The 13,831-nt window shown below is 44.3% G+C and overlaps 1 protein-coding gene across 4 annotated transcripts in view; it reads right to left on the reverse strand.

Annotated features, from left to right (window-relative positions):
* The window catches only part of RNGTT (RNA guanylyltransferase and 5'-phosphatase), a 436,222-nt gene that overhangs the window by 399,116 nt on the left and 23,275 nt on the right, over positions 1–13,831 (reverse strand). For all 4 annotated transcript variants that reach the window (XM_073336687.1, XM_073336684.1, XM_073336683.1 and 1 more), the window contains exons 3-4: positions 11,363–11,466; positions 11,162–11,250 (exon numbers count right to left, since the gene is read on the reverse strand). In XM_073336687.1, coding sequence (XP_073192788.1) covers positions 11,162–11,250; positions 11,363–11,466 — 193 coding nt within the window. The remainder of the gene's footprint in view (positions 1–11,161; positions 11,251–11,362; positions 11,467–13,831) is intronic.

The following is a 13,831-nucleotide window of genomic DNA, read 5'->3' on the forward strand; positions in this document are numbered from 1 at the left end:
ATCTGAACATGCCACTTTAACAAGGAGTCTGGTGGCACCTTAATCATGTCAAAGTTACCCCGCTTTTTAAATTTAAAGATTATATCCATAGATCCTCTCAGTTCTATTTCAAAATGGCTATTAACATTTTAGTGGTTATTTAATTTTAATTTTGAAAGAAATCCCTAAAAAAAATACCCATTCAATAAAGACAATCACTTTGAACTACTTGTCTTTTCAGTTTAAACAGAAACAAAAGTTTAAATTTAATAAATTGTTTTTTCAACCTTTATTTTATTGAATATTTCTCAGAAGGGGGGAGAGCAAAAAAGCAATTACTTCTAATTTTCCCTTTTTTCCTATGTTACCAGCTCCATCTAGTGGTTTAGATAAATCAGATCGGAAGGAAAGACCATCTCTTGCTGTTTCATAGTTCTTTCAAGAAAGGGGAGTTTAATATCTTGCTCAAAATTTGTCTTGCATTTTTTTTATGATTATTAATTAAAGTGACAGGGATCACACCATTAATTTATTAGTACCATGCCAATTATTCTGTTTATTTTTGTTCTGCATGTTCCAGTAAAGCAGAAAAATCTCATCCAAGTTAACAGTATTTAGATCAATTACCACATTTCTCAACCATATTCAGAGAAGTTAACATGTCAGTAGAGTTTTTCTTTGGGGTCTATATGATCAGATTATGAGCAGTTGCTTTTTTCTTCTATAACACAAGCAAAGTGAATGGTAAATTCCAAAATACGGGATTAAAAATATACACAGTTTTCAAGTGTGTACTTTACCTCCTCCCTCCACACCAAAAGCAAAATTGTTACTAATGGTCAAAGAAGGGGAATAACTTGAGCCACCCCTCTCATTACAGACATGTATCAAACCAGGTCAGAGACCTTTCTTCCTCAACCTGATTGAAAGGTATATTTTCTTCATACATAGGAAATTAAGGATATTAAGAATGTGTTCTCTGAAAAAAGAGAAATGTCACAATAATTAACAGGAAGACACAAGTGAGTCTTTCTTCCTGTTTGTTTTACTAACCCTTGCTTATCTCAAAACTTGCTTCGGACCACAATGGATTACAGTGCCTGTCATCACATTTTTCTTTCTCCTGAGCCACCTACTAAGGCGAGATCTTTCCACTTTATTTCCTCTGTGGTAGCAGGATTACTCCAGACTTGCAACATTGTGTTCCAAAAAATCAAGTTTCCAATCCATCTTTATCTAATTTAGCTAGGAAGTTTCACACGGATTGCCATTCAAACTAGCACTTTGTATTCCTGACCTATTGAGGCTGAAAGTTAAATTTTCTTGACTTACACTCCGTTTGTAGTAATGGGGCATGCTGTGACTACTGGTATCAAAAAGTGAAAGTCAAAGGTCTTATGATTTTTTTTATCCATATGGCAATAGTAGAAGCATGTTGACAATGAAAGCAAGGCGTTGGGATTTGAGGTCATGCAGCTTTCCCAGCCATCACTGTTCCTGTCCTTTTCTATGTACATACAACCTCCCATCTCCCCAGTAACCCTGGTGTTTCCTTAGAAGGACCTGATTCCCAGGCTTCGACACTCTAGCACAGAATATTATGAATTCTCAAAATTTGATTTTTACACCTAAAAACTCAACCATAGTTTACTTAAAAATTAACACTAAGAAGGAGGAAAAACCAGTAATCCTAAGAATGGAACGGAACTGAGTAAAGAAATATGGGTGTGTTAAGAAAAGTTTCTGATCAGCAGCATACGTTTGAATCATGTGATGACCAGCGAAGTATGTTGGTAGCATTAAAATGGCCTTCCAAGGGAAACAGTGCAGGCCCATTGCTCAAGTATACGAAACTAAACTCAAAAACCTAGAATCAGGAACAAGTATGCATTTGAAAGAGTTGACCTAATGGGTCTTTTCTGTCTCTGATTTCTATTACTATTTTAGAAGTTAAGTTCGGAAATGGCAGATTTTTCGGTCTACTTGATATTTGAAAAATTAAACATTACCTGATCATCTAGGAAGGACAGAACATTTGCTTCTTTTCTGAAGACCAGATTAAACCTCATTATCAATTTTATCACCCTTTTGTGGTGAAACTTATTCAACTGTGATGGGAGTCCTGTGCCAACCACTTACTGCTCAATCCAACAGGAGTAGAACTGCCCTGACCAGAGCTTTATTGGTTTCCTCTTTCTGACGTTTGAAACTGCTTCATGTTTCTCATGTAAAAATTTACATAAAAGAATTATGCATCTGTCTCATTCATATCCTTTCTTTTCTGCTGTGATTAGAATAGCTCTATTCTTTTTCCCCAACTAAATACATTTGACTACTTTGATGTCTCATTCTTCTCATACAGCATATTTTGCACTGCTTCTTAATAGACTAGTGAATAGAAACAAAAGATGTTTGAACTTCCCTCCTCAAACATCACTATCTCAGCATACAGGCATTCATTCCTCTTTCCATTTCTAGAACAGTGATCTGTTTTCTCTTTGACACCATCTGTCCAGAATTTTAGAGAAGGAACCTCTTTCTACTACTCTCTAAAGATGAAATTACAACAGAAGACATTGAGGACACTGCTAATTAAATCTCTTATGAGGAAGAAGATATCTCAGACAGGAGTAACTAAGCTAAGGAGATAAAAACAAATGCCATCTTAACAAATAACTCCAATTTCATGTCTCAGTTCACATAGCAGAAATGAAAGGTGTAGTGTAATCTGTATTCCCTATAACCAACCATCAGAAGTTAATAACCCAACACTGCAAATGATATTTAAAGTTAAAATACTAGTAAAATGAGTTTTCTATTTCAAACACTTCATAATGCTATTTGTATTCCATGTAAACTGCTGACCCAGAAAAATAATTAATTGCATTGAGATGCTATGGATGGCTACGTCAACTTATTCCAATTGATGAGTAACATATGATGTGAGAACAAATTCCATATATGATTTAAGAAAATGTTATTTAAAATTCCCATTGAACACGTAAAGACTGAGAAAAAATAAAAACATTCTATTCCACAGAAATAAATGTTCACGCAATTTCAAGAGTTCATTTTGAATATTAGTCCAATTTGCCTCCAATCCAATGGTTTTCAACCTCTTCCCTATCATGAGTCCACACTACAACAGAAAAGTTTGAAACCCAGCCTCCCATTTATCTAAAGAGAGGGAGGGCAATGATCCTTAGGCTGAGAACCACACACTCTAAACCAATCATTCAAAATTTAATAACAAAGCAGAATGAACTTGCCGCGGGGTAGGGACACCCCATCACGGGGTGTAGGGTCATGTGTGGTCAAAAGAAAGGGCAGAGACGATACTGCAGCTGGTTAGGTCCTATGCTGAGGACCCTTATTATAAAACGTGGTAGTATTGCCTAGTGACTGGAGTCAACAAAGGTGGCCCTTTCCACTCAGGGCAGCGTGGCAGACTGGCCAGAGTCAACAAAGGTGGCCCTTGCACTCATGGCATGGCCTAAAGGCTAGTAAATGAAGGCACCCACTTCTGGGGTGCCATGTGGCCTATTGGCTTGCTGGGGAAGTGGGGCGGCATCTAGGGGTGTGTGACGCACCGGGGAGGGGGCCTCAGGCCCTTCCTGCTCTTCCAAGTCCCAGCCCAGAGCCCTGGCGGTGGTGGGGGTACCCACCACTGAGTCAGCAGGGATCCTCCTGAAACATGCTGACTGGTTCCCCTGGTTCACTCACCAGAGAAAAGTCTAAGTCCCCGGGGCTGCTTCCTACTCTTTCTCCCTCAGCGATGCTCCACAGTCCCCTCAGGTCTCTGGGGTCCTCAAGTGGAGTAGCTCCTGCCAACGCGGTCTTTTCGCCGGGCTCATCAGGCAGTCTGGAGCTCTGAGCACCATGGCTCCATAGTCATGGCCTGCAGTCTGCGGCCTCCCCCTTCAGCAGCTGCTTCCTTTTATATTCCGCATCCAGGCTGAACATGCCCAGCAGAGTCGAAGGGGCAGGGCTTCCTCAGCCTACAAAGCATAGTTAACCCTTTGGGGGCTGGTACAGGATAAGGGCACCCCATCACAGAACTCTTCAGTGAATAAGTCTGTTTGTGATCTATAGGGCTGGTCTACGTACCATTTTTATACTAACACACACACAATGCCAATATAAGCATTTTATACCAGTCTAGATGCATCCACACTAGGGAGCTGTACTGCTGTAACTACATCAGTTTCTAAACCAATATGTATTTATATCAGTTCCAAAAACTGTATGTAGACAATTATGTGTAAATCCAAGTTTAAAAAAAAAACTGCATGTCTTAAACCACTAAGTGTCTCTATGTAAAATATATAGAAAAACCTTGAAGTGTGCCTCTCCTCTAAGAATGAATTATGTAAAATAGCATCTTCTTAATTCAACAGATTTGCTCCCTGTGTGTATTCAGAATTATATCTGCTAAACAATGACAAAAAAATAACTTTTTATTGCTTTTACTCCTGTTAGAATGCAGTCAACATAACCAGGAGAAAGTAATGAATACCATTCTTCAGATGCATCAACTCAGTTGTTTACTGGATACCCATCAGTTACACCTATACAAACCTACTGAGAGCAAACCAGTTTCACAAGCACTGAGAGCTTAGTTTAGCCTGCACAATCTTTATTATGGATGACACATGAGAAAAATAACCTAGCTTGACTCTTGGATCCCAGGTTTAGTATTCAGGACTGGCAGTTAGAAGAACATTTACTTGTAATATTTTTACCTTTGAAAACATAAAATTATATTAATGTTTGAATATAATGGTATTCAGAAAAGGATGCACTTCGTCTCATGTATCTAATCTGACTGTTATATTTAAAGTAAAATTAAGAGTCTTTCATGAACCAATTTTGGGTATTTTTGATTTTGATAAAATCAAAGTTCTGAAAACACCCATTTTGAGGCTGTATATGCCAAAGAAGTGTAACACAATCAAATTTCCATTAACAGTCCCCAGTATATTACTGAAGGAACTCAACTTCTGAAGTTGGAACCTTAACAATGTAATACTAAAATGAATACTAAAGCACAGAATCTTTATAAATTCAACATGATCACAAGGAGATCAACCTCTCTTGATTATCAAATGCCACACAAGATGTGGTCAAGCCAAGCACTGCTTGCCCAAGAAATACTCACTTGCATCAGAAGGAGTTAGGTAAAATGTCTGCCCCGTAAAACGTTTGTCCCGTATGTGTATACGTAGCGATGGGGCAAGGCCTCCCGCCAAGACTGACAGTAATGAACCAATTTTCACCCTCTGGTGCGCGGAGCCAGGCAAGCCACACCCACCCTGCCAGAAGCATTGAGGCAGGACAGAAGGTTTAAAAGGCAGCCCCTACAGCTCAGTTGTGGAAGAGCCGGAGAAGGAAGCAAACGTCTCTCACCCGCTGCTGAGCCCTGTGTCTGAGATGGAGCTCTGTCATGCTGAGAACTCAGAGGAGGGGCTGGGACTGCTGACTGACTGACTACCTGGAGGAGCTACTGGCCGTGTACCCCAGGGAGATGGAGGAATCCAAGTAGACAGAGGTACACTCCAAAGGGGTAGTAGGAAATATCCCAGGGACACCAGACAATAGTCCAGTTGTGTTGCCAGAATTCAGATCAGCGTGTTTCAGTGGGATCCCCGTTGACCCAATGGTGGAACCATTTCCCACTGTTAGGGCTCTGGGCTGGGACCCAGTGGAGTCGGATGGTCCCTAGGGTGACTGGCGACTCACCTTAGGCCAAGAGGCCTGCATTTAGCCAGAATGGCCAGGGATGCAAAACACATCCTCTGAAGTGTCCCTAGCCTCTGATGGCCAGAACCTTGAAATGAGCGACAGGAAATGAATCACTTGATGATTACCTGTTCTATTCATTCCCTCTGAAAGCACCTGGCATTGGCCACTGTCAAAAGACAGGATACAGGGCTAGATGGACCATTGGTCTGACCCAGTATGGCCATTCTTATGTTTGTCCACTATCTGCCTGAGCCAGGAGGCAAGGCGAAAGACAGCTTACTGCTTTGCCCTGCCCAGAGGGCCAGAGCCTCTTTAAACTGCTTGTTGCTCTGCCCTGACCAGAGAGCTATAACCTCTGAGCCCTGGTCTACACTAGGAGTTGAGGTCGAATTTAGCAGCGTTAAATAGATTTAACCCTGCACCTGTCCACACAACGAAGCCCTTTTTTTTTACTTAAAGGGCTCTTAAAATCTATTTCTTTACTCCACCCCCGACAAGGAGATTAGCGCTGAAATCGGCCTTGCCGGGTCGAATTTGGGATAGTGTGGACACAATTCGACAGTATTGGCCTCCGGGAGCTATCCCAGAGTGCTCCATTGTGACCACTCTGGACAGCACTCTCAACTCAGACGCACTAGACAGGAAAAGGCCCACAAACTTTTGAATCTCATTTCCTGTTTGGCCAGCGTGGCAAGCTACAGGTGAGTACAGAGCTCATCAGCAGAGGTGACCATGATGGAGTCCCAGAATTGCAAAAGAGCTCCAACATGGACCGAACGGGAGGTACGGGATCGGATCGCTGTGTGGGGAGAGGAATCCGTGCTATCAGAACTCCGTTCCAGTTTTCGAAATGCCAAAACATTTGTCAAAATCTCCCAGGGCATGAAGGACAGAGGCTATAACAGGGACCCGAAGCAGTGCCGCGTGAAACTTAAGGAGCTGAGGCAAGCCTACCAGAAAGGCGAACAGCCGCTCCGAGTCAGAGCCCCAAACATGACACTTTTATGATGACCTGCATGCCATTTTAGGGGGTTCAGCCACCACTACCCTAACCGTGTGCTTTGACTCCGTCAATGGAGAGGGAGGCAACACAAAAGCAGGTTTTGGGGACAAGGAAGATGATGATGATGATGAGGTTGTAGATAGCTCACAGCAAGCAAGCGGAGAAACCAGTTTTCCTGACAGCCAGGAACTGTTTCTCACCCAGGACCTGGAGCCAGTACCCCCCGAACCCACCCAAGGCTGCCTCCCAGACCCGCCAGGCAGAGAAGGGACCTCTGGTGAGTGTACCTTTTTAAATAGTATACATGGTTTAAAAGCAAGCATATTTAATGATTAATTTGCCCTGGCATTCGCGGCCAGTACAGCTACCTGAAAAGTCTGTTAACATGTCTGGGGATGGAGTGGAAATCCTACAGGGACATCTCCATAAAGCTCTCCTGGATGTACTCCCAAAGCCTTTGCAAAAGGTTTCTGGGGAGGGCAGCCTTATTCCGTCCACCATGGTAGGACACTTTACCACGCCACATCAGTAGCACACAGTCGTGAATCATTGCAGAACAAAGCATTGCAGCGTATGTTTGCTGGCATTCAAACAACATCCATTCTTTATCTCTCTGTATTATCCTCAGGAGAGTGATATCATTCATGGTCACCTGGTTGAAATAGGGTGCTTTTCTTAAAGGGACATTCAGAGGTGCCCGTTCCTGCTGGGCTGTTTGCCTATGGCTGAACAGAAATGTTCCCCGCTGTTAGCCACGTGGTGGGGGGAGGCAAAACGCGACCTTGTAATGAAAGCACATATGCTCTGTATGTAATGTTAACAGCAAGGTTTACCGTGAAAGAGTGTACCCATTGTTCTATAAAATGTGTCTTTTTAAATACCACTGTCCCTTTTTTTTTCTCCACCAGCTGCATGTGTTTCAAGGATCACAGGATCTTCTTCCCAGAGGCTAGCGAAGATTAGCAGGCGAAAAAAACGCACTCACAATGAAATCTTCTCTGACCTCATGCTGTCCTCCCACACTGACAGAGCACAGACGAATGTGTTGAGGCAGACAATGTCAGAGTGCAGGAAAGCACGAAATGAACATGAGGAGAGGTGGCAGGCTGAAGATGATAGGTGGCGGCAGCATGATGAGAGGAGGCAGGATTCAATGCTGAGGCTGCTGGAGGATCAAACTAATATGCTCCAGTGTATGGTTGAGCTGCAGGAAAGGCAGCTGGAGCACAGACCGCCGCTACACCCCCTGTGTAACCAACCGCCCTCCTCCCCAAGTTCCATAGCCTCCTCACCCAGATGTCCAAGAATGCAGTGGGGGGGGACCCCTCTGGCCACCCAGCCACTCCACCCCAGAAGATTGCCCAAGCAAAAGAAGGCTGGCATTCAATAAGTTTTAAAGTGTTAAACTTTTAAAGTGCTGTGTGGCCTTGTCCTTCCCTCCTCCACCACCCCACCCAGTGCTTCCCTCCTCCACAACCCTTTCCGGGTTACCTTGGCAGTTATCCCCCTATGTGTGTGATGAATTAATAAAGAATCCATGAATGTGAAGCAACAATGACTTTATTGCCTCTGCAAGCGGTGATCGAAGGGGGGGAGGGGGTGTGTTTCATCAAGGATAAACAAAACAGAACTTTCACACCGTAGCCTGACCAGTCATGAAACTGGTTTTCAAAGCTTCTCTGATGCACACCGCGCCCTCCTGTGCTCTTCTAACCGCCCTGGTGTCTGGCTGCACGTAACCAGCAGCCAGGCGATTTGCCTCAACCTCCCACCCCCCCATAAATGTCTCCCCCTTACTCTCACAGATGTTGTGGAGAGCACAGCAAGCAGTAATAACAGTGGGAAAATTGGTTTCGCTGAGGTCTAACCAAGTCAGTAAACTGCGCCAGCATGCTTTTAAACGTCCAAATGCACATTCTATCACCATTCTGCACTTGCTCAGCCTGTAGTTGAACAGCTCCTGACTACTGTCCAGGCTGCCTGTGTACGGCTTCCTGAGCCATGGCATTAAGGGGTAGGCTGGGTCCGCAAGGGTAACTATAGGCATTTCAACATCCCCAACGGTTATTTTCTGGTCTCGGAATAAAGTCCCTTCCTGCAGCTTTTGAAACAGACCAGAGTTCCTGAAGATGCGAGCGTCATGTACCTTTCCCGGCCATCCCACGTTGATGTTGGTGAAACGTCCTTTGTGATCCACCAGTGCTTGTAGCACTATTGAAAAGTACCCTTTGCGGTTTATGTACTCGGCGGCTTGGTGCTCCGGAGCCAAGATAGGGATATGGGTTCCATCTATGGCCCCACCACAGTTAGGGAATCCCATTGCAGCAAAGCCATTCACTATGACCTGCACATTTCCCAGGGTCACTAACCTTGCTATCAGTAGATCTTTGATTGCGTTGGCTACTTGCATCACAGCAGCCCCCACAGTAGATTTGCCCACTGCAAATTGATTCCCGACTGACCGGTAGCTGTCTGGCATTGCAAGCTTCCACGGGGCTATTGCCACTCGCTCCTCAACTGTGAGGGCTGCTCTCATCTTGGTATTCTGGCGCTTCAGAGCAGGGGAAAGCAAGTCACAAAGTTCCATGAAAGTGCCCTTACGCATGCAAAAGTTTCACCGCCACTGGGAATTGTCCCAGACCTGCAACATTATGCAGTCCCACCAGTCTGTGCTTGTTTCCCGGGCCCAGAATCAGCATTCCATGGCATGAACCTGCCCCACTAGCACTATGATGCCCACATTGCCAGGGCCCGTGCTTTGAGAGAGGTCTGTGTCCATGTCCTCATCACTCTCCTCACCGTGCTGACATCACCTACTTGCCCGGTTTCGCTTTGCCAGGTTCTGGTGCTGCATATACTGCTGGATAATGCGCGTGGTGTTTAATGTGCTCCTAATTGCCAAAGTAATCGGAGCGGGCTCCATGCTTGCCGTGGTATGGCATCTGCACAGAAAAAAGGTGCAGAACGATTGTCTGCCATTGCTCTGACAGAGGGAGGGGCAACTGACGACACGACTTACAAGGTTGGCTTACAGGGAATTTAAATCAACAAAGGGGGTGGCTTTACATCAAGGAGAAACAAAAACAACTGTCACACAGAACGGCCCCATCAAGGACTGAACTCAAAACCCCGGGTTTAGCAGGCCAATGCTCAACCCACTGAGCTATCCTTCCCCCCCGGTATTCCAGGCAGGACTGAATCTCCATTAACACTTTTCAAGGTGGCCCTGACAGACCTCACCGAAACAATTGTCAGCCGTTGATTTCACGGAGGAAGGGGGGAGCAAATGAATACAAAACAAATCTGGTCTATTTCTTGTTTTGATCCACTCCATCTATCTTTTAGATCTTTGGCTGGCAGCAGACGGTGCAGTAGGACTGCTAGCCTTCCTCATCTCCTGGCTGCTCGGCAGAAGACGGTACAATAGGACTGCCTTCAGGACTAAAGAGAATGACCTGGTCGAGTCACTCCTATTTCAGCCCTTGTGCCCATGTCTGCCCAGACGCTCCTGACCAACCTTAGCGAGGCAGCCAAGAGCACCTAGGACATGATGACAATGGTTATCAGGCCTATTGCACCGTCTGCTGCCACAAGGCAATGAGTTGCTGCTGTGTAGCAATGCAGTACCGTGTCTGCCAGCACGCAGGAGACGTACTGTGACAGTGAGCTGAGCGGGCTCCATGCTTGCCGTGGTATGGCATCTGCACAACTAACCCAGGAAAAAAGGCACGAAACGATTGTCTGCCATTGCTTTCACAGGAGGAGGGAGGGCCTGACGACACGTACTCAGAACCACCCGCGACAATGTTTTTTGCCCCATTAGGCATTGGGATCTCAACCCAGAATTCCAATGGGTGGCAGAGACTGGGGGAACTGCGGGATAGCTACCCACAGTACAACGCTCCAGAAGTCGACGCTAGCCTCGGTACTGTGGAAGCACTCCACCGAGTTAATGCACTTAGAGCATTTTGTGTGGGGACACACACAATCGACTATATAAAAACGATTTCTAAAACACCAACTTCTATAAATTCTACCTAATTTCATAGTGTAGATGTACCCTGAGACTGCTAATTCCCCTTTATAGATACACAGTAATGACGGGTGTGGCCTCCCCCCAAGACTGACGGGAAGGGATAGCCACAGACCCCTACATTATACAACTGTTTAGCTGCCATATTTGTCTGCATAAAGCAAATCAACTCTATCTAAACTGGTGCATAAAGTAACATGAGATATTGATTTTGAGAAAGACAAAAGCTTGTTTATACGTTCATCTCCACCAAGCAATCCTTACAGTAGCACAAACATTGCACTGAGGAAACCCACTTGCTTAGATCCTTCTTGGAATCAGGGAAAGTAGTAAAGCTTGATAATGGAAGACAAGATAGTGGAGAAGCAAAAATGGAGCAAAAAAGGGTAAGAAAAGAGACATACCTATAAGCTCTGAAGGATTCTTATCACTAAAATGTTCACATAGGCGGATAAATGCTTCTGTGTTCTCAAGTGTAGGGCACTCACCATGCCTGGTAAACATGGAAAAATAAAGCTTAGAATAGAAACAACAGAAAGGGGAATGAATTCAGTACAGACTTTTAATTTAAAGATCAAATATTCATTTGGGTACAATCAACTTACCCTTTACACTGAAGTTTTATGTATTTGATCCCTTCTTTTTCTATATCATTCCTATCATAGAATCTAGTGGTGTTCGTCAAGTCCACCAATAAACCCATTTTAACCTAAAAGAATAAAAGCAGAGTAATTATGTTATATTTAATTGCTCCAAATATTAACAGCTCACCAATATGAATTGGCTAATAGCCAAAATAAATGGACAGTGTATTAAAGTTAATAATGCCTTTTTTTTTAATACTGTGCTTGTTCATATGATCTAAGTAATATTTGGTTCCAGTACAATTTTTTCTCCTTCAAAGCTTCAATGTTTCATTTTTCAACTAACTACCAATGCCAAACTTCCCAAACCCCAAAACAATCTGCTCAAAGTGAAGAAAAAATATTTGGTGAGGAAAGAGTATGCAATCTGTATTAAAATAAAGAGTTGTTAAATGGATTCAGATATTTTTAAACTATTATGAACTCAAGCTGTAATTAAATCAACACCGTTTTTGCGCCCTGCAGCCTGAGCCCTGCAAGTCCGAGTCAGCTGACACAGGCTAGCCAAGTGTATTTAATTGCACAGTAGACATACTTCTAGACTTTTAACGCCAGTAGAGACCATCATAGTCATCTAGCCTGACTTCCTGCACATTGCAGGCCACAAAACCTCACCAACCACTCCTGTAGAGGTCCAGTAACCTCAGAGTTACTTAAGTCCTAAAATCTTGATTTAAAGACTTCAAGTTAGAGAGAATCCACCATTTACTCTAGTTCAAACCAGCAAACGACCCATGCTGCAGAGGAAAATCTGACCTGGTGGAAAATTCCTTTCCAATCTCGAATATGGTGATCGGTTAGACCCTGAGCATGTGGGCAAGACCCACACCCAACACCCACACCCTCTTCTCCCAGAGCTCAGCCACAGGGCGCCCCCCAGCTCAGACTCACACCTCCTCCACTCACACCTCCTACAACCCAAGAGCCCAACTGCAGGACAACCCCTAGCCCAGAAACCCACACCCCCTTCTGGGCCTTGACTATACTAAGAAACAGGTTATTTAAAAGAACGTTAGCTAACACGTTTTAATTAAATTCGCTTTAAAAATGCATTAGGCTCCTGACGCAGAGTTTAAGCACTTTTCAACATATTAGCTCAACATATTAGCCAATCCAAGGACTGCAGAGATGACCTTTAAAAATGTGAAACAAATGTAAACTTCATGTCATCTACCCGAGTCCATATGCAACCTAAAAAATACCTCTGAGAAGTGTGAATTGTACTAAGTTAGCACATCTGAAGCGTGATGACAAATTAAATGCCAACATTAACTACCTCAGTGGTCATCATTTTAGTAGGAACATAAATGAGGAGGTTACTTACCTGTAAGTAGAGGTTTTTGAGACGTGTGGTCCCTATTTATATTCCAGATATGGTTGCACATGTGCCAGAGCCGGAAGATTTTCATAGCAGTGTCCACTAACCCACACATGTGTCGTGAGTCAGCTCGTGTCTCAGACAAAGTTATACAAGGTCGTGCAAGTCGATGCCTCTTCACTCACCCACTTACCGCTGAGCATACCAGTCCGCAGCAGAGAACACGGAGGGTAGGTTTTGGAATACAAATAGGGACTACACATCTTGAAGAACCTCCAGTTTCAGGTAAGTAACCTCCTCTCCAACTGATGGTGCCTATATGTATCCAAACAGGGGTGAATATCAAGCAGTTGTCAGAGGAGATGGGCACGAGGATGCAAGAGGCATCACAGTCTGTAATACAGCATGGCCTACTGCAGCATCCTCTGCCATCCCTTGGGCAATGGCATAATGCGTTGTGAAAGTATGTACTGAACACCACGTCACTACCCAGCAGATGGTCTTTCAGGAGACGTCCGCTAAGGAAGTGGATGGGGCTGCCTGTACCCACATCAAGTGTGCTGTAATTCCATTGGGCGGTGGGTGTTGGACAGCATATAACATTCTCGGATGCAGTCGGAAACCCATTTTGAGATTCGTTGGGAGGAGAGGGCTTGGCATTTGGAGCAGTCAGCAATGGGAACGAATAGTCTGGTAGAGGCACAAAATGAGTGAGTTCTGTGCAGGTAGAATGCCAACATGTGGCAGATATCAAGAGAATGAAGAGTCCTGTCCACAGGGGTGGCATGTGGCTTAGGATGGAAGACCGGGAGGAGAATAGGTTGGTTGAGGTGGAACTTTGACACCTCCTTCAGGAGGAACTTGGAATGCAGTCATAAGGAAACCTTATCCTCATGAAATACAGTGTAAGGAGGGGTCAGCCATCGTGGCTGCCAGTTCACTGACCCTCCTCACCAAGGTGATAGCCATGAGGAAGGTTACCTTCATGAAGCGATATGAGGGGGAACATGTTGCCAGGAGGTTCAAAGGGGGGATCTGGTGAAGATGGGGAGGACAAGATTGAGGTCCCATAGTTCCGGTGGAAAGCTGTTGAGAAGACCTTTCATGAAGCA

Source organism: Lepidochelys kempii, chromosome 3 (assembly GCF_965140285.1).
Source record: "Lepidochelys kempii isolate rLepKem1 chromosome 3, rLepKem1.hap1, whole genome shotgun sequence".
In the NCBI taxonomy this organism is placed as follows: domain Eukaryota; kingdom Metazoa; phylum Chordata; order Testudines; family Cheloniidae; genus Lepidochelys; species Lepidochelys kempii.